A 26212-nucleotide genomic window follows, 5' to 3' on the forward strand; every position below is an offset into this window, starting at 1 on the left:
CAGGGAGGTAAGAGGGGACAAGGGCTCCAGTGGGTGGGGCACGAGCCGGCAGAGTTCGAGCCTGGCAGCGCCCACCCATCAGCACTGCCCATCACAGCACCACAGGCTGGGGCCACTCTGAGCCCGGCCACGGGAGGCCCCGCCCAGGAGCACTGCCGGGAGTGGGCCGTCGCACAGCGGGGAGGGTGGTGGCCTGGCACAGGCCGCCCTGAGTCAGATCCTCAACATGCCATCTGGTCTCCTGGGCCCCACCAGGAGTGACCCCTGAGCACTGCCGGTGTGGCCCCAAACCGAACAGACACATCAGAAACCCAACGGGAGCATGAAGGAAATCCCGAGCATCAAAGGAACTGTGAGAGGGGCTGGAGCGATAGCACAATGGGGAGGGCGTTGCTCTTGCACACGGACAACCTGGGTTGATCCACAGCCTCCCATAGGGTCCCCTGAGCACCGCCAGGAGTAATTCCTGAGTGCATGAGGTAGAAGCAACCCCTGCGCATTGCCGGCTATGACCCAAAAGCAAAAATTAATAAACAAATATGTTAAAAAAAATTTCACTTTCCAGCTGGAGTGATAGCTCAGCAGGTAGGGAGTTTGCCTTGTACGAGGCCGACCCGGGTTCAATTCCTCCATCCCTCTTGGAGAGCCCGGCAAGCTACCGAAGAGTATCCCGCACGCACGGCAGAGCCTGGCAAGCTCCCCGTGGCGTATTCGATATGCCAAACACAGTAACAAGTCTCACAAGGGAGACGTTACTGGTGCCCACTCGAGCAGAGCAAAGAGCAACAGGAGGACAGTGCTACAGCGCAGGAAATTGAAGAGTGGGACTCTAGGGTCAACGGCATGAACACACTGAGCTTACTAAGGAGCTCCTAAACTCTTGGGGTGTTGGGGACAGTCCCAGCAGATCTGCTGCCGCACAGCACCGAAGACATTAGCCACGTGGAGTGGCTGCTCTCCGGTAGCTCTGGCCGCTGTTCTCTTCCTAGTACCCTCCCATGTCGGTATTCCTGAGGAGTCCAGGGAGGGCCTCATCCCTTCCCTCTCCATCTCTGTCCACTCTCCAATTAAGGCCTCGGCTGGACCCATCCTCCACCTCCAGCTTCTCCATGCAAGCCTTTCAGAAAACTCAGCTCCAAACGTGCCGTCTCCTCCCCTCGCTGGAAATTCTTAGCTCCGCCAACTTTAAAATAAGAATCAAGGGGCTGGAGTGATAGCACAGCGGGAAGGGCGTTTGCCTTGCACGCGGCCGACCCAGGTTCGATTCCCAGCATCCCATAGGGTCCCCTGGGCACCGCCAGGGGTAATTCCTGAGTGCAGAGCCAGGAGGAACCCCTGTGCATCGCCGGGCGTGACCCAAAAAGCAAAAAAAAAATAAAATAAAATAAGGTAAAGGTAGAGGTAAAGGTAAAGGCCCTCCCGTTGTTCATCGATTTGCTCGAGCGGGCCTAGTAACGTCTCCACATCGTGAGACTTGTTGTTCCTGTGTTTGGCATATCGAATACATCACGGGTGGCTTGCCAGGCTCTGCCGTGCGGGCGAGATCCTCTCGGTAGCTTGCCGGGCTCTCCGAGAGGGGCGGAGGAATCGAACTCGGGTCGGCCATGTTGGCTGCGTGCAAGGCAAACGCCCTACCGCTGTGCTATCGCTCCAGCCCAAAATAAAATAAATAAAAATCAAATACTCCAAAGGGAGGTTCAAGGTGCCTCCAAATGGGCCACTCCTGCACCTTTTCCTACGCCTCAAACATTCTGCAAAGCCGCGAACAAATGCATCACTCTGTAGCTGGGAATTCTCCTGAGCCGCCGCTGCCCTCCGGGCCATCCTGACCGCCCTCAGCCCTGCCCACCACTGGCTTCACTCCAATCGCCCCTGTGCCCCCATTCTCCCGGCTTACAGGCAGGACAGGGAGCCCGGGAAAGGTCTGGATTTCCATGGAAACTGCTTCTTTCCAGTTGCATGACCTTGAACAAGTCACTTAACTCCCCAGTGCCTCAGTTTCCTCATTGATAAAACAGGGTGTAACACAGCTTGTCAAGGCCCCCACCCACGCCACCCCGTATCTATGTCTTCCTTAAGTAACAAACACAATGCTGGTTTGGGTGGCATGTGCCAACCCCCTACCCACCGTGGTCCTTCAGCCTCTCTGCAGGGAGATGGAAGCGTGCCCAGGGCCTTCCTGTGGCGGCTGGCACATGTGACCACAAACACCAGGGCTGCACCCACGACACTCGGTCTCCCAGAGCACCAATGACCAGAGCAACAGAGTCCAGGGCAGTGGGCCACCTCCCCTCTGAGGGCCACTGGTGAAACCTTCTTCACATCTTCCAGCTTCTAAGGGGCTCCAAGCCTCCGAGACGCGGCAGGTACCTCACTCAACCTCTGTCCACACGCTCTGTGTGTCCATCTCTCAGAAGGACACTGGCTTCTGGGTGTGAGCCCAGGATGGGTCACGTGGGCTCAAGATCCTTAACTCGGTGACACTTTTCTACCATCGAGGTGCTGTTCACGGATGCAGCTTAAAGGAATGATGCTTGTTCAAGGGGCTAGAGTCGGGGGTGGGGGGAGTTCTGAGGCTCTCAAAGATGCCCTATCCGCACGTCAGACCCGCCATGGGTCCCCCGCAATGGAGACAGAGCGACCCAGAGAACGGGCCAGGCCAGACCCACATCATCCTGGTAGACTCTCCCCATGCACCGGAGGACCAGAGGCACAATGAACGAGAACACGAGCATTCATCAAGAGATCTGGAGATGCCACGAGGCTGGGACTCCGAATAAAAAACATGGGTGTGAGCTTAAGATTGGGAGGAGATGGGGAGGGGTGACCAGGATGGAGATGGGGAGTGGGGGGGGGGGAAGGAGGGAATGCCGACGTAGAGGAAAGGGCCCAGGCTGGGGACATTCTCCACGCGGCTCAGCTGACCAGTGGCCCTGCCAGGAGGCGGGACTGGGGGCGAGGAGGGTCTGTGCAAAGCTGGGGGCTGGAGGGGCATCTCGGCAGAGCCGCACAGGCTGATGCGACCCAGGCCACGGAGTTCTCTGTCCCCGGACACAGCGGCAGCGCGAGCCGCAGGAGGGAGAATGCTGGAAGGCGCAACGGGAGCAGCTGAGGGGCGCGTCCTGCTGACCCAACACTGACCAGCCACTGCGCAGCGGGTTCAGCTCTGACCAGCCTGACTCGGCACGAGGAGAAGCGTCACGAGATCAGCTCCAGAGACAGGGACGGGGCTGAAAATGACCACATCAGGACTGGCCACTCAATGGCACTCACGGGCTCAGAAGCTACACATGAGGGGCTGGAGCGATAGCACAGCGGGTAGCGTGTTTGCCTTGCACGTGGCCGACCCGGGTTCGATTCCCAGCATCCCATAGGGTTCCCTGAGCACCGCCAGGAGTAACTCCTCTGAGTGCAGAGCCAGGAGTAGCCCCTGTGCATCACCGGGTGTGACCCAAAAAAGAAAAAAAAAACTACACATGAATAGTGCTGCAACAAACATACAAGTGACTCCCAAGGACAACAGACACAAGGGCCAGGAAGATTGCTCCATGGTTGAAGTCGGCCTCATGAGCTGGGGGAGAAGGCAGCTGGGACAAGGAAGGGACCACTAAGTCAATGACGGTTGGAGGGATCGCTCGGGATGGGAGATGTGTGCTGAAAGTAGATCAAGGACCAAACATGATGGCGTCTCAGTATCTGTATTCCACACCATAATGCTCAAAACTAGAGAGAGAGGGGCTGGAGTGATAGCTCAGCGTGTAGGGTGTTTGCCTTGCATGTGGCCGACCCAGGTTCGATTCCCAGCATCCCACATGGTCCCCTGAGCACCACCAGGAGTAATTCCTGAGTGCATGAGCCAGGAGTAACCCCTGTGCATTGCCGGGTATGACCCCAAAAGCAAAATAAATAAAAACTCTAACTTTTAAAAAAAAGGCAGAGAGAGTATGGGGGAGATTGTCTGCCACAGAGGCAGGGGGAGGGCTGAGAGGGGGGGAATGTGCACTGGTGGAGGGATGGGTGTTCGATCATTGTATGACTGAAACTCAAACAGGAAAGCTTTGTAATGGTATCTCACAGTGATTCAATAAAATAATCTTTAAAAAAAGAAGAACAAGAAGAAGCCACACATGGTTGCACGACTTCCTGTACTCCCCTCTGTCTGCCGCAAGACTGGGACAGCAGCAATTTAAATTCTTCCCTTTATTTAAAACATATATAAGTACTTTAATAGGGAGTGGGGCACTTCCTTGCCTTATGTGTGAAGACGCAGGTTTGATTCCCAGCACCCCATAAGGTCCCTGAGTGCAGAGCCAGGAGTAGACCCTGAGCATCACCGGGTGTGGCCCCCCAAAATAATAACAATTTCTCACTATGCTCAGGTACCATGGTTACGGTCATATTGGATGGTACGGTTTTGATGGACGCAGTGAACGCATAGTCCCCACTGTCCTGTTGATGGACGCAGTGAACCGTCACCCCCAGCCCAGCTCCTCCTCCCAGCAGGTCCCACCTCCCCCCACTGCTCAGTCATCTCGGTTTTGCCATCAATGGCCAAGCGTCTGTCCTCATTCCATACATCCGTTCCCTTGTCTGTCTCTCCACACACCAGGAATGAGGGAGATCGCTGATATCTGTTCTTCTCCTCTGACTTATTTTCCTCCAAACTATGCCCTCCAGTTCCACTCATGCTGCAGTGAACTGCAGGCTTTCATCTTTATCGTGTCTGCATAGTATTCCATTGTGCAGAAACCGCATCCACCAGCCACTGGCTGTTTGACTGCTTCTTTGCCCTGGCCACTGCCCTCTGCCCTGAATAAGGTGCGTCTACTACTATTTGAGTTGATGCTTTTGCTTCTGGGGACAGATGCTGAGAGGTGGGGTCATGTGAGTGCTCTGGCCTACTTTCTCAAGAAGTCTCCGTGCTGTCTTCCAGACAACAGTCCAGAAAAAGACTGTTGCCAGCCAACTCCACCACACTGGGCACAGTTCCTTTCCTGCCACATCTCACTGGCGCTTGTCAGTCTTTCTGGCATTGGCTGCTCTCACCGGTATGAGATGGTATCTCGTTGTGTGTTTTCACTTGCAGTTCACTAAAGCCAAGGGCAACGAATACTTTTTCAGATACTTTTTCAGATACTTCTTCACTTTTTTGGCTGACCATGTGTCTTTTTCTAGGTGTCTGTTCTCACCTCCTCTGCCCACTGTTCAATGGAGTGATGAGTTTCCAGACACAGCTTTGTGAGTGCTTCATCTATCCTGGATATTAGCCCTTTGGGGAGGTTCTGAGTGGGAATGTTTTCCAATCCAGTTTGGTGTCTTTTTATTTTACCTGAAGTTTCAAGTGTTGAGGGGTTTATTTGTAATTTTAGGCATCTCGGGTGACACGGTTAATCTCATGCACGGTTTCATGCATCAAACATCGCAAATTTCGTCTGCCACGTAAAAGCCTTTCGCTTTCTGTAATCCCACTGTGCGTTGTTGTTTGTCGCTGTCCTGGCTAACGGTGTTGGAGAGTTCTGCCTGCTGTCCTTGGTGCATCTGACAGATTGGGGTCTCATCTCTGGGTCTTTAATTCACTGTAAACTAACTCTGCGCCTGGTACGCCGCATAAGTCCAGTTTCCGTTCTTTGCGTGCAACGCTCCAGTTTTCCCAGCAACACTCACCGCTCCATTTTCCAGCTTTCCCAGTTCTTTTCTGTCAATCAACAAAACTGTAACACCTTTTTTTTTTTTTTTTGCCTCCGCAGCGGTGCTCCAGGCGCTGTCTGAGAAAACCCTCCTGACACCTCCCTTCACATCTGAATCTATCCCGAAATTTAAAATTTATCTTTTAAGAATCAAGAGTCTGGGGCCTCGTGGAGTGGAGGGTGGAATAGGCCCTGCTCGCCGCCATGACAATGTCCTGGGTTGCCACCCTCAAACACCACCTCCGGCTCCTGAACGACCATGATCCCAGAGGCACACAAACCAATCTCAGAACCCAGGGGCTTTTGGCAGTAATCCCTCGAGGCTTATTACTAAAATATCAGAAATCCAAATTCGCGTGGCTGCTGTTGTGGCCACATGACATCATATGCTCCTCATAATCAGCTTTAGAAAACAAATTATCTAATGATGTTTTTTTGGCAGGTCTGAATGTTGGGGAAAATTCCAAAAAATAATGTTGGGTCTTCTGTTGTAATATTGAATGTGATCAACATAGAGAGAGAGAGAGAAAGAGAGAGAGAGAGAGAGAGAGAGAGAGAGTAATATGGAAATCTGCCACACAGACAGGGGTTGGGTGGGAGGGGGGGTACACAGAGGTTCTTGGTGGTGGAAAATGTGCACTGATGAAGGGACAAGTGTTTGATCATTGTATGACCGATCGAGACTTAAACTGAAAGGCTTTATGACTGTTCTCACGGTGATTCAATTTAAAACAAAAAGAATCAAGAGTCTTTGAGTGGGGAAGAAATTTCATGCTCAGTTAAGAGAAAATCTTCAATACTGATAATACTGATAATATCAGTATTACCAATGAATGCCTTTAAACTGATCGTAGCCATGGTGATTAGCACCAGAACATGAAAATCTTCAATACTGATGAAACTGATAGGGACATTCACTGGTATTCCCCGCGAACGTCCCTGCAGGAAAGCCCGAGTGCGCCGTCTGACCCTGCCCTGAACCCCCCACACTCGCCCCTGGAAGCTGCTACCACTGACCGTCTCAATGAACCTGCAAGTCTCCCCGCTAGCTTCCGCATTCCTGTCCTCCCTCTGCCGATGGTCGGTGGTTTCCTCCGCTCTCGGCCCTGCTCTCAGAACCCAGGTCTCCCCGCTGTGGCCTGCCTCCCCCTCTCACCTCTGAGCCCCGCTCTTCCCTGCCCTTTGGTTTTCTAACCCCCCTGCCCCCCCCACCCCGGGGACCATTCCTCGAATGAGTTCGAAGCCTGACAGGCTGTCCTCCAGCCCCTGTGTCGGTCACAAAGACTGGCGGCCCCGCTGCTGTCCTGTAAGTCTGTCCTGGACGGGGCCTGTGGAGCGAGCAGCTTTCCCAGGTGCCCCGACGGTCACAGCACCACCCACCTCCCACCGGGCAGTCCCCACCCACCCCTCACAGTAAGAGACTGATTGTCTGCCTAAGTGGCCAGGTCCACGGAAGAGAACATACGTCAGGCACAGAGTTCGGGGCAGGAAACGGTCGTGGCAGCTCACCGCAGGCTGGGCTCACCAAGTCCCCTGGGGGCACACTCTGACCCGTGCTCACCGTTCCCAGCCCTCTGCTGCCTCACCCCCGTCGGGGCGGGTGGGCTGTGGGCACGGTGAAGACGAATGAGCACACACAGCGATACTTTCTAATGGTGGGCGCTGCCGTGAGTGCAGACAACCCACGAAATGCATATAAGTAAGCTTCTAACTTGCTGGTTCGAGGGAGTTAGGAGTCTGTGCAGATTCCAGGGGAGCGACTTTCTACCAGTCGAGTCAGAGTCATGCTCCAGCTATGGCCACTGTCCCTGCTGAGACGCCCAAACTCTCTAAAATCAGACTGAGGGGTGGTCTGGAGGGATAGTACAGCGGGTAGGGCATTTGCTTGCACACGGCTGACCCGGGTTCGATCCCCAGCATCCCATATGGTCCCCTGAGCACTGCCAGGAGTAATTCCTGAGTGCAAATCCAGGAGTAACCCCTGTGCATTGCCAGCTGTGACCCAAAAAGAAAAAAAATCATACTGAGGGGCTGGACGACCATTTCTATCGTTACACACCACCCGAGGTGAGGTTTCCCAAGCACACTAACAGCTCACAGGCTCCATCCCAGGGGGGTTTACAAAGATTAATTAAAAAGAACTGGTAATGAAACAGTAACGTTCCAGCATAACTGTGGCAGGAACCTATAACTGTGTATCACTCAGCTCTATGTCCTGGTGTGGAAAATGGCCTTTCACACTTCACGGCCACAATTCTCTTCCAAAAAAGAGTTTATGGTCCAGTAACCCATTCTTGGGCTGGAGCGATAGCACAGCGGGTAGGGCGTTCGCCTTACAAGCGGCCAACATGGCCAACCCGAGTTCGATTCCTCCGCCCCCCTCGGAGAGCCCCGAAAGCTACTGAGAGTATCTCGCCCACATGGCAGAGCCTGGCAAGCTCCCCGTGACGTGTTCGATATGCCAGACACAGTAACAACGAAGTCTCCAATGGAGACGTTACTGGGCCCGCTCGAGCAAATCGATGAACAATGGAAGGACAGTGACAGTGACAACCCATTCTTATGTTGTAGATCCCTAAATGTGCCAAAAAAAAAATTCCGGGGACCTATTTATTTTGAAAATGTCACATGAATAAAGTTTTTTTTTTTGATAGACATTTATTGCAGAAATATATGAATGGAAATAATGTGGTTTTATCTTCAAAGTACTGAAGTATAATAGATGTCTCCAGATTTTAGTTCTATTATATCTTCCTGTAATTCGCTATCTTGAGAAGATGAATAAAGTTTTAAGACACAAAAGTAACCCCCACCCCCGAGTGCAAGGACGGGTCTCAGGACAGCCAAGGGTGCAAAGGCTGCGGCCCCCTCTGACCCCAAGGCTGCGGTATTCTGGGCTCCCCGCCGGCCCGAGGCCCCAAATTCTCATCAGTCCCCCAAATGCGAAGCCCCACGTTCTCACCTCTGAACTTCTTCGGGGGGCTGCTGAGGTCCCCCGCCTCGGGGTGCACCACGCAGCGGGCGTCCACCAGCCTGGAAGGGAAACAGAATCGCATCAGTCTCGGCCCAGCGAGCACACACCAGTACGCAGCAAACACAACAGCACACGGCCCCGGTGCCTGCTACTCTCCAGCCGCACGCTCTCAGGAGTCACAGACGTGTGCCAGGTCGGGTTCCCGGGGCACTCGCTGATGCAGGCTACGGAATGGACATGCAGAGCCGGGCAGGGGCCAACAGGTGTCCTGGAGTGACACGCATATGCAGACACACATGCACACGCACATGCACACACATGCACACACACACATGCACGCACACACACACACACGTGCACACACACGCCTCTGCATGCAGATGGTAGGGACACGCAGACATGGGGCCCGGGTAGCCACGGCTTTCTCCATCCCTTTCCTCCCTCTGTGTGGCTGGAATGTGGCCCTCACAAGGTGGACAGGGAGTGGGTGGCCACGGGCGGGACCCCCGCGCTGTCCCTGCCCTGCACAGAAGACAGGGGCCTCCTTGTCCCCACGGTGGGGACAGAACCAAGTGACCGAGCACGGCCAGCACCTGGCGGGTTCTCTGGGTCCGGCCTGGCCCGCTGCAGCCCTTCCATGCCACAGACACACACTGACAGGAGAGGAACGGCCTCTGTGCCCACCACACAGCCCACTGGCCAGGCGACAGCTAGGCTGGGCACTGCTGGGGAAACACCGGGACACACTGTGCCCATCTCCCCGGCTTCCTGGACGTGCTGGACATGGCCATGTGCTCCCGGGACCCGCCTGCGGGAGAGGCCACCTTCTCCTGCTGCTGTTCTACAGGACGGGCCAGTCAGGCACCGGCAGAGGGGCCCCGGGAGGGGCGGCATCTCCCCTGGACAGCAGCACGAACCCAATCACAGCACGGCTGGGTTTTCCCTGGACCCATGTCCTCAGGGCATGTGCTCACTTCTCAGTCAAGCAGGATGGTACCCTCCATGGTTTCCCCTTTCTTGTTGGTTAGACACACACACACACACACACACACACACACACTTCATTCACACTGGCTTACTAAAATGTGGTTTCACAAGAGCTGCCAAGCATACAAAAAAATTCCTTTTAAGAGTCTCTGAAACCGTTTTCTTAGAAACAGGAAGTTGTGTTGGGTCAAGAGAAAGTGAAGGCACAGTGGGGAGGGGGAGGGGCTCAGGTCCGAGGGGGGGGGGGGGGCCCTCCCGTTGATCATCGATTTGCTCGAGCGGGCCCAGTACAAGGCCAGCGCCTCTCATTGGTTAGGAATCCTAAGCATTATGCTAAAAAAAAAAAATTCAATCTATTTGGGAACACAACAAACAGCAGCCGGACACTCCGCTTGAACTTTCTGGAGTCGGTTCCCACACAAACACAGGCTCTGGCAGCTAGGGTGCACCGAGTACTCCCCCATTCCTCCCCTGCCCCCCAACCCCCAGCCCCGGCACACATGGAGAACTGAGAAACTAAAGCTGTGAGTCAGCCTTCACAGAAACACGCCCATCCCCGATGATCTGGGGCTCCAGAGAGCAACACAATCAAGAGCCTTCTAAGATCGTGCCCGGGGTTTTATCCAGCAACACCTGTGGAAGGAAGTCACTTCCTCGCATGAAGGAGAGAACAGGGACCACCAGGTCAGGGAAAACAGCACTGCCTTGCAAGCACGAGGCCCCGGGTTCGATCCTGGCCGCACCCCGTGTTTCAAACATGATCGGGGCGGTCCTGCTATGGGGGTCGCTGGCGCAGGACCCTCAGAGAGCTGCAGCTGAGGGTGTGTGAGCACAAGGGCTCTGCGCCCTCCGGCCCTCACACACACAGCAAGGGCGGGAAGAGGAACAGACGCATCTTGAAAGAGAACCGGACCTGACTGTGGGAGAATGCATGGGAGAGTCCTCCTTCCGGAAAGAACGGATGGGCAAGAATAGATGGTTCGGGGCCGGAGTGGAAGCACAGCGGGGAGGGCGTTCGCCTTGCACGCGGCCGACCCGGGTTCGATTCCCAGCATCCCATATGGTCCCCCGCGCACCGCCAGGGGTAATTCCTGAGTGCAGAGCCAGGAGTGACTCCTGAGCATGGCTGAGTGTGACCCAAAAAGGAAAAAATTTTTAAAAAGAATAGATGGTTCTGGAAAGAAGCAGCGAGAGAAAACTTGCTCTGAAGATGTGCGTGAGAGCCGAGAGAGAACACAGAGGGGAGAGCACTTGCTGTGCCCGTGGCCAGCCCAGGTTCAATCCCTGGCGTCCCAGATGGCCCCTGAGCCTGCCCAGAGAGACACAGGAGCACAGCCCTGAGTGCTGTCAGGTGTGGCCACCCAGCAGTGGCCGGGACAGGCTCCGCACCCAGAGCGCCCGAGTTCCCATCAAGTACTGCTGGACACCCAAGGTCAGTAGAGACAAGGGCCAGGAGGATCGCTCTATGGTTGGCAGCCTGCCTCAGGAGCTGGGGGAGAAGGCAGCTGGGATAGAGAAGGGACCACGGAGTCAGTGATGGCTGGACAGATCGCTCGGGATGGGAGACGTGTGCTGAAGGTAGACAAAGGACCCAACGTGATAGCCTCTCAGTGTAAGTATATCAAACCATAATGCCCAAAAGTAGAGAGAGAGTATGGGGGAGATTGTCTACCATGGAGGCAGGGGGAGGGTGGGAAGGGGGGTATACTGGTGATCTGGATGGTGGGGAATGTGCACTGGAGGAGGGATGGGTGTTCGATCATGGTATGACTGAAACTCAAACATGAAAGCTTGTAACCGTATCTCATGGTGATTGAATCAAAAAATAAATTAAATAACTTAAGAGAAGTTAATGGGCACTGGCAGATGGAGGCAAAAGCCAGAAACATGCATCCGAAAATGACCAAAAGCATCAGCTCCTAAGAGGGGCCAAGACAGCCAGCCGGGCTGATGACCCCCACGGCACCTTCAGCGTGACCCTTCAGGTGCAGTCTCTGGGCCCGGCTGTTCTTTCCACAGCCGGGAGCCAAGCGGGCTGACACTCCCAGCCTGTCACTAAAATGCAAGGAGCAAAATCTCTCGACCTTCCCATTCATCTTCCTTCCATAGAGGCAGAGCTGTGAATGACTCATTGGTCTTAGTGGGAAAAGCCCTCAACTCCCAGATCTGTAGGTGCCAGAGCTACTGGCAACGATTTTATGCGGAAAGATGGAAATCAAAAATCGATGTGAGGGGCTGGAGCGATAGCACAGCGGGTAAGGCATTTGCCTTGCATGCAGGCAACATGGCCGACCCGAGTTCGATTCCTCCGCCCCTCTCGGAGAGCCCGGCAAGCTACCGAGAGTATTGGATGTGCCAGACACAGTAACAAGCCTCACAATGTTACTGGGCCCGCTTGAGTATTTTCAACTATGACATGGAAATTCCTCAAGATGGAGGTTGAATAATCCTTATGGCTCCTTCAGGCCAGTTGACATGATAGCCTATAAAAATAATCAGTATTGGGGCTGGAGTGGTAGCACAGTGGGGAGGGCATTTGCCTTGCATGCGGCCGACCCAGGTTCGATTCCCAGCATCCTATATGGCCCCCCAAATACCGCCAGAAGTAATTCCTAGGTGCAAAAGCCAGGAGTAACTCCTAGGCATCGCTGGGTATGACCCAAAAAGCAGGGAAAAAATGTGTGTGTGTGTGTGTGTGTGTGTGTGTGTGTGTGTACACACACACACACATATATATATATATATATATATGGGCTGGACCAATAGCACAGCAGGGAGGGTGCTTGCCTTGTAGAAGGCCAACAAGGGTTCGATCCCCAGTATCCTATATGGTCTCCCGAGCACCACCAGGAGTAATTCTTAAGTGCAAAGCCAAGAGTAACTCCTAGGCATTGCTGGGTGTGACCCAAAAAGCAGGGAAAAAAATGAAAAAAATATATATATAGGTATTGGGACTGGAACAATAGCACAGCGGGGAGGGTGTTTGCCTTGCACAAGGCCAACCCAGGTTCAATTCCCAGCATCCCATATGGTCCCCCAAGCCCCTCCTGGAGTAATTCTTGAGTGTGTGAGCCAGGAGTAACCCCTGAGCATCGCGCATTGCCGGGTGTGACCCCTCCAAAAAATTCTATCAGTCTTGTGGGGTTGGCAAAGGTCTGGCCCTCACGGGTCTGTCCCAACCTTCTGGCCCACCCTCCGCAGGGGAAGGAAGGTGCCGGTGAGGTGGTGAGAAGCTCTGGCGATGCGGCAGAGAGAGAGAAACACGCCCTGCCGGCAGCAGTGCCAGGCCTGTCCTCCGGGACTGCCCTCTGCGTCCAGTCGCCTCTCTCCCATGGCTGCCACCCAGGCTTCCTGACCTCACAGCGGTCCTGCGCCTTGAGCCACCCACCATGGGCAGGGCCGAGAGAAGGCGGCACGCATGGCACGGTGACTCACGCGGCAAAGTCCAGGTGGCGCGTTTATGATGAGCAGCCCGTGGCCTCCTCCCCGCGGGCGCGTGTTCTCAGGAAAGGGCCATAAAGGGGAGAGTCGCCTCGGACAGGAGTTTCTCCCCAGTGCCCGGACTTCTGCCCACTCCACACGCTTCTTAGTTCCCGTTTGATCTCTGCTCTCTGGTTATCAGACAACACATTAAAATCGAGAAGTGTGAGACTGGGTTTTTTTTTTCTTTTTGGATCACACCCTGCGATGGTCAGAGGTTCCTCCTGGCTCTGCACTCAGGAATTTCTCCAGGCGGTGCTCAGAGGACCATATGGGATGCTGGGATTGAACCCGGATCGGCTGCCTGCAAGGCAAACACCCTCCCAGCTGTACTATTGTTCCGGCCCCTAGATTGAATTTTTTTTTCTTTTTGGATCACACCCGGCGATGCTCAGGGGTTCCTCCTGGCTCTGCACTCAGGAATCACCCCGGCAGTGCTCAGGAGACCATATGGGATGCTGGGAATTGAACCCAGGTCGGCCGCCTGCAAGGCAAACACCCTCCCAGCTGTACTATTGTTCCGGCCCCTAGATTGAATATTTTTAACCTTCCCAATATGAGGAGGCAGCAAGAGACTGTCCATACACCAATAAAACAATATGTCATAAAACAATAAATTATCAACTATAAATTATCGGCAAAAAATTAAACATAAAAACAATAATTATCTACGATTAACAAAAATCAGAGTAGTTTTCTAAAGGGCAGAGTCAGAGTCCATCAGTGGACAGAAAGATTTGATAAGAATAACTAAGGGCCAGAGGGCTCACTCAAAGGCTTGGAGGCCTATTTGACCAGCAAGGGCTCCAGGTTCTGTCCTGGGGACTACAGGGTCCCTTGGATTGCTGGAAGACCCCCCACCTCAAGCAAGGAGCTAGGATCTCCTCTGAGCACAGCTGGGCATGAGGCTCTGCGTGTGTGTGTGTGTGCGCGCGCGCGTGTATGTACATGTATATGTGTACATATATGTATCTATACATGTATGTTTAAAGAAAGGTTGGGCTGGAGAGATAGGACAATGGTTAGGGAGCTGGCCCTGTATGTGGCCGGACTAATCACCTGAACCCCATATGGCCCTCCCCACACCACTAGGAGTAACTCTGAGCACAGAGGCAGAAATATCCCCTGAGCAGCACAGAGAGACTCGACTCCTCCCCTCAGATAAAATAAAATACAATGAAAGGAGTACAGAGGAAATCTTTCAAAGCAAATGAAAGAAAGGTCTGAATCCCCAGATAACAGGAAACAGAAACTAGTTCAAACTGCTCCAAATCCACAACGTTTCAGTCAGGAGAAAATGAACAAATTCCCTCAAGTGATGAAGATAACGAACTCTCAAGCTAAAACAGGTACCCACAAAATTCACTCTTCAGACAAGGGGAGCCAGGGGTAACACCGAGCGAGAAAGAGTGGACTGGCCACAGGCGCTCACTGGAAAGCTCCCAGTAAGGTTTCCTTAGAAGAAAAACGATCATAGTAGAGAAATACGACTTGCCCAGGAAGAAATAAAGAGGGAAACACTTCAGTGTGTGAATAACCTGAACACGGCATAAAAGGAGAATGCACGCATGGTTGGGAGCGTGGGGTGGGGGGGAGCATAGGGCTCGGCCACTGGGAAGTCGCTCCCCGATGGCCCCGGGATACAGAACTGGACAGACACCAACTAAACCATCCTCAGTGGGTGCCCGGCTGAGCAGATATGCCGTCACTGTCAAACCACCTGAGCAACAGAAACAAGAAGTACAGGTACAAAATCAACAGAGCAAAGGGAATGGAACGAGAAAATAAGGAATATTTTCAACAATTATTAAAAAAAATAAGAAGAAAAATCCAGGGGCCAGCAACAGATGGGGTCCGATGGCAGCATCGCGTGTCTCCCTGCAGTGAAGGTCTAGGGGTCCCCGCAGCACCCTGCACCCCGGGTTCTTGCCACACCTCCCTCCGTACCCACAGTGAGCCCCCAACCCCACTGGACCAAGACTCCCCGGGGCCCCCTCCCAGCCTCCTGGGCACTGCCACGCAAACAGACCAAGGTGTCGGGGCAGAGCAGGACTAACGCATGACACCAGATAAGAGAGGACAAAAGGCAGCGTCAACCCCGGCAAACCCAACTTAACCCATTTTCAGACGGATTTTCACCTCTCACCGCGTCCTATTTACAAGAACTCTCAGCTAGGACTTAAGGCATGGTGGAGAAATGCCAAGTGAAATAAAAATCCAGTCGCAGCAATAATACTGGAAAAACAGAATGGAAGCGGGACTCTTCGGAGAAGTGTGTCCACGCTCCCCGGAGACAGGCCAACCTGTCATGAAACAGGCTCCGCTTCCTGAAATCAGGCAGCGAGGACTCAGGGAGCACGTACAGCGCCGTACTCCGAATGCAGACCCGGCCTGCTCTCAAGTACCGACAGCAGAACTACTCACGAAGGGTACACGCTTCTCAAGGAAATGTGTGAAACTCAGCCCGAGGAGGAAACACACCCTGAGAGCACAAAGCAAGGCACCAGATCCCTCAGCATTTATGAGTTCCATGGTTTTTATAGACCTACTGTATTTCCTCCGCCCCTCTCGGAGAGCCCGGCAAGCTACAGAGAGTATCTCACCCGCATGGCAGAGCCTGGCACGCTCCCCGTGACGTATGCGATATGCCAGACACAGTCACAACAAGTCTCACAATGGAGATATTACTGGGCCCGCTCGAGCTAACTGATGAACAACAGGACAGTGCTACAGTGCCACAGTGCTATTGCAATTCTGAATTATACACTAAATTGACAAGGTTTTTTTTTTTAATGCTTCCCTTTGTAAAGTAAAGTAAAGGCCCTCCCGTTGATCGTCGATTTGCTCGAGCGGGCCCAGTAACGTCTCCATTGGAGACTTTGTTGTTACTGTGTCTGGCATATCGAATACGTCACGGGGAGCTTGCCAGGCTCTGCCGTGCGGGCGAGATGCTCTCAGTAGCTTGCCGGGCTCTCCGAGAGGGGCGGAGGAATCGAACTCGGGTCGGCCACGTTGGCTGCGTGCAAGGCAAATGCCCTACCGCTGTGCTATCGCTATCGCTGTGCTATCGCTCCAGCCCTTTGTAGATAGTGAAATTATTTTATCTTTATTTGATTGTTTGCTTTGCTTTTTGAATCACATCTGGAAGTGCTCAGGGTTTAGTCCTGGCTCGGGGCTGAGGGCACACTATGAGGTGCTGGGGATCAAACCTGGGTCAGCCACATGCCAGGCAAGTGCCTGACCTGTTGGACAATCTCTCCGGCCCCTACCGACTTAAAAGGATTTTATTTTATTTTATTTTATTTATTTATTTATTTGCTTTTTGGGTCACACCTGGCAATGCACAGGGGTTACTCCTGGCTCTGCACTCAGGAATCACTCCTGGTGGTATTCAGGGGACCATATGGGATGCTGGGAATCGAACCCAGGTCAGCTGCGTGCAAGGCAGACGCCCTCCCCGCTGTGCTATTGCTCCAGCTCCGAAAGGATTTTATTTTAGCTAAAACCCCGCGTTCCTTCATCCCCCAGAGCCTGCCATAAGAGACAGGCCCCATCCCACGATGTTTCTGCGTGCACCAAAGCAGAGGCAGGGCTCTGGCAGGGGCGAATCCTTACACAGCACTGCTGTTTCTTTTACTTTTTTTTACTTATATTTTTTCTTTTGGGGTCATACCCGGCGAGGTACAGGGGTTCCTCCTGGCTCTGCACTCAGAAATTACTCCTGGTGGTGCTCAGGGGGCCATATGGGATGCTGAGAATCGAACCCGGGTCGGCCGCGTGCAAGGCAAACGCCCTACACACTCTAGCCCCTCTGTTTCTTTTATTTTTAACCAAAGACTCCACCTTCACATCCCCAGTTGCTAGCACAGAGCCGAATCCCTCCAGAAATGGCTACTTCAGCTGACCAGAGAGTGAAAGGAGTCACACAGCAAAGGACAGCCAGATGGTGACGGACAGGAGGGCACGGGGAAGAAGGACGGAGTAAGCGGGCAGCAAGGCTGCCCCCAGGAGTCCAGTTAACAGCAGATTCCGGAGAAGAGGCTTGGAAGCAGTCGGGAGGGACTGCCAGGCGAAAAGAACCTCAGTGAGCAAAACAAATAAACAAAACAAAACGGAAAACACAACACGACCTTCTCTTCCAGTGAGCACAGCCCCGTCCCGGCAGGGGCTGTCCCTTCCCAGTCGCCACAAAGCAGTTACTGAGCGCCGACCGCCACCCCGAGCCCGGCCTCGGAGAGCAGCACGCCTCCGGGAGACTTGGCACGAGAAGTTCCCTGGCCAGAAAAACCTCTGACGACCGAAGTCCGGCTCTCACTGCACAGCCCGAGAAATCAGCACTTTTCCCAGCAAGTGGAAGGGTGTAAAAGTTACCTTGTTAAGGCAACAAGCAGAAGATTCTCGTGTCTCAGTCAGAAGAAACTGGGGCGTTTCTGGGGCCAGAGAAAGAGGACGGCAGTAAGGCCACCTGCCGTGCACACAGCTGACCCAGGCTTGGCATGGCCAGGAGTCATCCCTGAGCACAGTCAGAAGCAGGCCCTGAAAAGGGCCGGGGGGACCAAACCAGGGAAGGGAGGGAAGGAGGGAGGGAGGGAGGAAGGAAGGAGGAGAGGGAGGGAGAGAGGGAGGGAGGGAGGGAAGGAGGGAAGGAGGGAAGGAGGGAAGGAGGAAGGAAGGAAGGAAGGAAGGAAGGAAGGAAGGGAGGGAGGGAGGGAGGGAGGGAGGGAGGGAGGGAGGGAAGGACGGAGGAAGGAAGGAGAGAAGAAGGAAGGAAGGAAGGAAGGAAGGAAGGAAGGAAGGAAGGGAGGGAGGGAGGGAGGGAGGGAGGGAAGGAGGGAAGGAGGGAGGAAGGAAGGAGAGAGGAAGGAAGGAAGGAAGGAAGGAAGGAAGGAAGGAAGGGAGGGAGGGAGGGAGGGAGGGAGGGAGGGAGGGAGGGAAGGAGGGAAGGAGGGAAGGAGGGAGGAAGGAAGGAGAGAGGAAGGAAGGAAGGGAGGGAGGGAGGGGAGGAAGGGAGGGAGGGGAGGGAGGGAGGGAGGGAGCTGGCAGGCGACTGAATATTTCTAAGAACCACCAGGAGAAGGAAGAGCTAAAAAATCTTTTTTTTTAAAAAAAAAACTTCTGTTCTCACATAATTCCTCCAACACATAATTAACAGTCACAAATGTGCATAAACGCGGCTGGAGACAAAACCAGAGACGCTCCCGCAGCCACAGCTCTGACTGGGGCGGGTGGAGTCCAGGGGAGGCGACACTTTGAAGCCGTTTTTGTGCACAAAGGAAATGGTCCCTGAGTTATTTGTGCTACTGGCAAGGGTGTGATTGCGGCTGACGCGGCAGACACTCACTCTCCCGAGTGTCCCAACCGGAGGGCAGAGGCCCTGGTGCAGGGCTGGAGTGAAGCTTCACCCCAGAATAACGAGGTGGCCCCCCACAGACTCTGGAGGCAGAGACCGGGAAGGGAAGACAAAGGCAGGCAGACGAGTCTGATGGCGAAGAAAGGACACACAGACTGGCATTAACCCCGACGACTTTCTCGCCCCCGCTGGACTCCAGCCCCGGCCCGGTCCCGGGGGCAGAAAGAGCAGCGGCCTCGGCCTCGGCGTGGGATCTGTCGGGCCCAGACCCTGACCGGCCCAACGACTCCCACTCCGACTCTCCGACCCTGCAAACAGCACACAGCGACCGTCACAGCCACAGACGAGGGTTCCAGACGCTCTGGGAGCAGGAGGCGTCTAGGAGGACAGGACCAACATGGGGAAAGGCCAACGGGACAGAACGATGCCACTTTCCGTGTCCAACATCACAACGTCACCAGTTCCATGCCAAGGAGGTGACGCTGGCCAGTGCCGTCGGGGCTGTGGTGAGGGAAACCCTTGTCCGCTGTGATGAGAAAGATGCCTGGGTCGGCCTCTGTGTCAACATGGGACGTCGTCAAGAAAAAGGAAGAGACACACAATCTCCGAACCGAGTGGCTCGCTGCAGAGATGCCCCCAGACTTTGCGCCAGGCTGAGTTCACGGGGCTGCTCCAGACAGAGGCAGGTGCTGTCCCTCCACCGGCCCCCTAGGAATCCCGGCAGCCACCATCTTCCAGAACCCAGTGAGAAGCCCAGGTACGCGGGAGCAGTAATGGCAAATGCCAGGCCTCACAGGATGGGGGAGGAGCTGGTCCCTCTCGTCCCCCCACCGCATGGGACCCCGAGATGATGCCCACAAACTGCCTCCAGCTACTACTTAAGCTCCCACATGGCCATGATCCAGAGACACACAAAAGAATCTGAGAACCGAGCAGCTCACTGCAGAGATCTCTCCAGATCCTAATTGTCTAGAATTTCAGAATTCCAGATGCACGCGGCCAGAGAGCCGCAGCATGACATCTTATGCTATTCATAACAAGCCATACAAAACAAACTGCCTAGCACTGCCTTTTCGGCAGGTCTGCGTGGTGGTGGGAAAATTCCAAATAATAATGGTGGGACTAGTGTCGAAATATTGGATGTAATCGAAGTGGGGAGAAAGTATTGTGGAAATTGTCTACCACACAGGCAGGGGAAGGATTGGGATGGAGGGACGGGGGGGATACTGGGGACATTGGTGGTAGAGAACGTGCACTGGTGGAGGGATGGGTGCTTGATCGTTGTGTGACTGAAACTCAAACATGAAAGCTTTGCAACTGTAGCTCACGGTGATTCAAAAAGAAAGAAAGAAAGAAAGAAAGAAAGAAAGAAAGAAAGAAAGGAAGGAAGAAAGAAAAAAGGGAGGGAGGGAGGGAGGGAGGGAGGAGAACAAGGAAGAAGAAAGAGAAAGAAAGAGAGAAAGAAAGAAAGAAAGAAAGAAAGAAAGGGAGGGAGGGAGGGAGGGAGGAGAACAAGGAAGAAGAAAGAGAAAGAAAGAGAGAAAGAAAGAAAGAAAGAAAGAAAGGGAGGGAGGGAGGAGAACAAGGAAGAAGAAAGAGAAAGAAAGAGAGAAGAAAGAAAGAAAGAAAGAAAGAAAGAAAGAAAGAAGAAAGAAAGAAAGGAGGGAGGGAGGGAGGAGAACAAGGAAGAAGAAAGAGAAAGAAAGAAAGAAAAAGAAAGAAGGAAGGAAGGAGGGAGGGAGGGAGGGAGAGAGGAGAACGAGGAAGAAGAAAGAGAAAGAAAGAAAGAAAGAAAGAAAGAAAGAAAGAAAGAAAGAAAGAAAGAAAGAAAGAAAGAAGGGAGGGAGGAGAACAAGGAAGAAGAAAGAGAAAGAAAGAAGAAAGAAAGAAAGAAAGAAAGAAAGAAAGAAAGGAGGGAGGGAGGGAGGGAGGGAGGAGAACAAGGAAGAAGAAAGAGAAAGAAAGAAAGAAAGAAAGAAAGAAAGAAAGGAAGGAGGGAGGGAGGGAGGGAGGGAGGAGAACAAGGAAGAAGAAAGAGAAAGAAAGAAAGAAAGAAAGGAAGGAAGGAAGGAGGGAGGGAGGGAGGGAGGGAGGGAGGGAAACGAGGAAGAAGAAAGAAAGAAAGAAAGAAAGAAAGAAAGGAGGGAGGGAAGGAGGGAGGGAGGGGAACAAGGAAGAAGAAAGAGAAAGAAAGAGAGAGAGAAAGAAAGAAAGAAAGAAAGAAAGAAAGAAAGAGAGAGAGAGAACTGCTGTACAACCCAGTGGTACCACCTGCTGGCATCGATCCCCAGATGCACAAACTGTCATTGGAAGGAGGAGGGATGCACACCTGTGCTCATCGCAGCCCTTAGCACAATCACCAAGACAGAAACAACCCAAATGCCTAGCTCCAGATGAACGGGTCAGAAAGTTGTGGTATCTATACCCGGTGGAATACTACGCAGCACCGAGAAAGAATGAGCCACGCAAATTGCCGTGACATGGATGGAACTAGAGGTTATCACGCTGAGAGAAGTCAGCAGAGAAAAGAGACCACCCAATGATCTCTCGCATGTTAAAGGGGCTTAAAGATACACAGCAAAGTAGCAACTGGGGTCCAAAGGCACCGCAATAGGAGAACGAATCCCCACAAGGGAATTGGGGGTGGGGGAGCTTGAGAGGGAGCAACACCGAGGTCCCTGGAGGAGGGGGTGCACACACAGGTGACGGTGATATTGCAGGCACGCGCCTGAGAAACCATCCGAAACAGGAAACCACAGAAGCTCAATTTTAAAATATTAATAAAGAAATAAATACGCGATTCTGGGAAGTTGTTCATCTGCCCTCACTGGGATGAAACCCCACAGATATCAGAGGTCCGGTTCCCTGATCTCACAGTTCGCCCCACCAGCGTTGGTGCCTGGGAAAGCCGGCTGTGTCCCCCGTGAACGGCACCCACACCCGCTTGTACCCAGCACAGAACTCTTAGCTACCATCGTATTTCCTTCAATACAAGTTTCCCAGTAAGGTAATCGCTTCAGAAAAAAAATGAACTTAAGGCCTGGAGCAAAAGTACAACAGAGAGCGTGCATGCCTTGCAATGCAGCCGACCCAGGGTCAAACCCCAGCAACCCATACGGTTCCCTGAGCACAGCCAGGTGTAATTCCGGAGCGCAGAGCCTGGAGTAAGCTCTGAGCATCCCTGGGTTGACCCAAAAACAAAAGCAAAACAAAACAAACAAAACAAAACCAAAAAAAAAAAAAAAATGAACCTAAATCAGGGCTGGAGCGATAGCACAGTGGGTAGGGCGTTGCCTTACACGTGGCCAACCCAGGTTCGATTCCCAGCATCCCATAGGGTCCCCTGAGCACCGCCAGGGGTAATTTCTGAGTGCAGAGCCAGGAAGAACCCCTGTGCATCGCCGGGTGTGACCCAAAAAGGAAAAAAGAAAAAAAATAACCTAAATCTCTTCAGGAAATTCACTCATTCCTCAAACATTTACTGAGCAGTTACACTGTGCCAGATGTTGTTTCCAGAGCAAACGATGGCAATAAGAATGCAACAATGAATGCAAGCGTATTGTGCTTTCAAATATTAAGTCCTCTTTTATTTTTTAGGATTTTTTTTTGCTTTGGCTCTTGGCACTCAGGGTCACTCCTAAAGGGGCTCAGAGGATTATGCGGGGTACTGGGGGCCAAAACTCAGTCCGATGCACACGGCTCTCCAGGCTTAAACCTGCAACCACCTTCGCTTATAAAGACAAAGTTTTAGACTGCAAGTGAACATTCCTACGTGTGTTATTCTCAAACTCACATACTAGAGAGAGAAAACACAGCTTCAAGGGAAAAAAAAAGTCTGTGCATTGGTAGAAAATCGGTGTTAATGACATCAAAGAACGAGTAAGACCATCTGCATGTGGGGACTGCACGCAGGACCCGAGGCCAAGCACAGTGGCCAGCAGAATGTGTGTCCCCCCCCCACAGGGGTGCAGCCAAGGCTGGGCCACGATGCCAAGGGATACCCACCCTGTCCATCAGGTCTGGCGCCCCCAAGAGTGGCTTAGTACCTCCTGGGCTGTGGCCCCCGGCCCAAAGCGCCCACCCAAGAGATGTGTTTCTTTATCTATTGTGCAACGGTTGGTGCTTATGTTCCGAACCCAGAAAACTCTGTCAGAACCTTCTGGAAGGGCACAGTACCCCGGGGGTCTCCCCCAGAAATCTGGTGGCCCCTGACGGGCTACAACACGCAGAAGGGGCCTTGGGCTTTCGCCACTTTCCGTCTCGTCCCCGGCCCTCTGAGAAGCGCCCTTCTAACTGGACAGGGGCCCTGCTGTCTGGCGCCCCAGTGTCCAGGGGTCCCAGGGGAGCAGGACCATGGGCCTCGGAGAGGCAGCCGTGGACAATGACAGGAACAGGAGGGGCCCGGCCGCGCCCACCGTGGAGTCACCAACCGCAGGAACCTTCTCCCACCAGGACAGAAAATAAGGCATAGGAGGGAACAAGTGGAGAGAGACAGGCCCGCAGACAGACAGACAGACAGACAGACAGAATGCTGGTCTCACTGAGTGAACCCTGGATTCCGGTTCTGCCAGGAAGTCATAACTTCCCCGGGGACTTTCCAGCAAAGACAAAGGTTCTCCCTTTGTCTCAAACGGACTGGGGCTCGGACTGGGGCTCGGTTCTTCCTGAAAGAAATACGGGAGGTCCCAAAGGCCACGACGCTGGTGAAAGGCTGACCAAGCAGAAACAACCCTGAAAGCCAGCCAGCACCCTTTCTGCCACCGGCCCGGTCACCCCACCATGACAGCTCAGCAGTGCTCACCGCCCGGCACTGTCCCAGGGGCCGACTCAGACCCAACCCAGAAGCGCCGCTGGAACGTAGCAGCCACCATCGTCCCACCCAAGTCTGCATCCACATGACGTGATGTGCCTCCACGTGTGCGTGAGACCAGACATATGAGACCCGCATATGTTCATGGAAGTGGCAGCGGGACTGTCCCGAGCATCCCAAAGGACTAAAAATACGTCCAAGAGATTAAGGGGAACTTCGGGGGCGTAAGGCCACGTTCGGGCTGAGACGTGGATAAGTTGGTCCGGAGTCTCGCCTCCTCACCTCAGCAGACACAAGCGTCTCAACAAACACAAGCGTCTGTCTCAACAAACACAAGCGTCCGTCTCTTCAAGGAGAGATTACGACCGTCTCCTTTAACAATTCATTTCCCCCTGTGGAGACTCACGGATCATAACTGGCCACTTGGCCCCTAACAAACCTGAGGGAACTCAAGGGCTAGCGTTTTACTTGGGGCTGGACGGAGAGCCCAGTCCGTCCACTCTTGCAGATCACACGCCCCTTGCTTCCTAGAATGCCGGCTATGGGCAAACACAAAGTTTGATGGTTTTGTTTTTAAACTCAAGCAAAGGAACTGCCCCCTCTGCATAAAAAGGCGGAATTCCCCCCAGCATTAAGCTTCAAAGGATCCAGTCTACAGATCCTGCCATCACCATTTCCTTACCAAATGCAACGAAAAGCAAAAGTTTCTGTGTTACACTTGAATACAACAAAGGGCAACCAAGTTGCAACAAGCAAAAAGGCGAGAAACACAATGAAAGAAACACAATGCGAGTTTCTCTTGAAGTTAGATGCTACACCTTTAGGATTTAAACCCAAAGAAAACCAACAAAAAGAAGCTCAAGAAAGGAATCCGGTGTGTCTCTGGATGGGGTGGGAAGGGGAGGGGCGGGGCGGGCCTTCTGGAGCCGGCGCGGGCACACACCTGCGGGCTCACACCTGCGCTTCCGGAACCCAAAGGATCTCCTTTCATCAGCAAAATGGTTCCGAAACTGATGCTAATCAGATTTCTGGTCCATAAGAAGGAAAACTGGAACGCGACCACTGTCTTCCTCACTCAATCAACCTCTTCAGAAAGAGTAAATCTTTTCTCTCCCAAACCTCTAAGAACAGAACCCGGTGACTTTGAGTCTTTTTTTTGGGGGGGGGGGTGACACCTGGCGATGCACAGGGGTTACTCCTGGCTCTGCACTCAGGAATCACCCTTGGCGGTGCTCAGGGGACCCTATGGGATGCTGGGAATCGAACCCGGGTCGGCTGCGTGCAAGGCAAACACCCTACCCGCTGTGCTATTGCTCCAGCCCCTGGGTCTTTTTTTAAGGTTCTTCTTTTTTATTTCTTTTCCATGTAGGCGTTTCTGCCTTGATGCTCTTGGTGCCGTGCTCTCGCGCCTGGCGGTGGCATGCCACAGACCCACATCGCCCGGAGCCGGGTCCCCCAGTGTCAGTCAGTACCCTGGGGTGCGTTGCCTGCAGGCTGGGGAGGTGCAGGGGTTCTGGGACTTCCCAGGCCCCCCAGCAGGGGCTCAGCCAGGAGCATCCCTGCCCCGCCCCACCTCTGCCCTGCAGCTGCCCCTGAGAGCAGAGTCTAGGCAGGACCAGGCACTCCCTGGCCGGCCACTGCAGGAACAGGCTAAGAAAAAGGGCCAAGTCATCAGCCGGAAAGGTGGGGCGTTCTTTTCCTTTTCTTTCTCTTTCTTTAATTGAATTACCAGGAATTACAAAGCGACAGGAATATTTATGATTGAGTTTCAAGCGAACATTGTTCCACCACCCACCCCTTCCCCAGGGCTCGTGACCCTCCACCTGACCTTCCACCGGAGTTTCTCCCCCACCCCCACGGCACCCCTCCCCCGTGGCCTAGAGCCCCCTCCCCTAGTGCCCCCTGCCCAGTGCCCAACTTCCTTCCCGCTGAAGGCCAGTCCCCCTGCTCCTCCTTTCTACTGCCCGTGGGCATTTTCTTTCTTTCTTTGTTTTCTTTCTGGCTTGCTTTTTTCTTCCTTTTTCTGGTTTTGGGTCACACCCGGCAACAGTCTCTCTCCTGGCTCTGCACTCTGGAATTCCTCCTGGGGGTGCTCGGGGACCTTATGTGAGGCCGGGGATCAAACCGAACCAAACCCCCAAACCCGGGTAGGCCACGTGCAAGGCCAATGCCCTCCCCGAGGCACTAAGGCTCCAGCCCCCAATTGTTTTCCTTCTGCTGCCCTAGGGGCGGATCCCAGATCAGCTCCAGGGACCCAAACTCTCCAGCCAGCCCCCACAGCCGCCTCCTGAGAGAGGGGAGCCCCTCGACATTCCACGGGGGTCTCCCAACTCCCTCCAGGATAGCCGACTCCCTCGCAGGGGGGAGGAATGATGGGAATCCAGAACAGTAGCGGCCCCTCATGAGTGAGTGACAAGCAGGAACTCCTGAACCACATGGGACACACAAGGTAGGGAACATGTGCTCTCTCTCCTTCCCTCCCTCTCTCTCTCTCTCTCTCTCTCTCTCCCAGTTTCTCTCCTTCTCTCCCCCCCTCTCTCCCCCCCTCCTCCCCTCCCCGCTCCTTCCTTGCCAGGTGTCCCAGTGAACAGAGGTTACAGGTGTGTGCAGCCTTGCAGACTGTCGGGGCTGGGGAGACAGCAGCAGGCAGACCACCTGTCCTGCATGTGGGTCCCCGCTGACCCCCTGGGGACAGGAGCGCTCCCAGAGCAGGGCCAGGAGCTCGGCTCAGTGAGACCCGACCCAAAAGAGAAGTTGTGTGTTTTTCACACACTCTTCCTGAGTCACTGTTGTAAGGCCGTTCATCTTGCCGACCTGCTTGGTTCCTTCACCCTTTTCGGTCAAGTGAGCATCAAGTGACCAACAGGCAGGTGGAGACGGACATGCCGGGAGCCGCATCCTCCCTTTCCCCGCCACAAACCAGG

The 26212-nt window shown here is 53.7% G+C and overlaps 1 protein-coding gene across 1 annotated transcript in view; it reads right to left on the minus strand.

The window, feature by feature from the left end:
• The window catches only part of ITPR2 (inositol 1,4,5-trisphosphate receptor type 2), a 342793-nt gene that overhangs the window by 295353 nt on the left and 21228 nt on the right, over positions 1–26212 (minus strand). Inside the window, exon 2 of the mRNA XM_056134649.1 lies at positions 8650–8720. Within this exon, the coding sequence (XP_055990624.1) occupies positions 8650–8720 (71 nt within the window). The remainder of the gene's footprint in view (positions 1–8649; positions 8721–26212) is intronic.

This window comes from Sorex fumeus, unplaced genomic scaffold (assembly GCF_029834395.1).
Source record: "Sorex fumeus unplaced genomic scaffold, SorFum_2.1 ptg000100l, whole genome shotgun sequence".
In the NCBI taxonomy this organism is placed as follows: Eukaryota; Metazoa; Chordata; class Mammalia; order Eulipotyphla; family Soricidae; genus Sorex; species Sorex fumeus.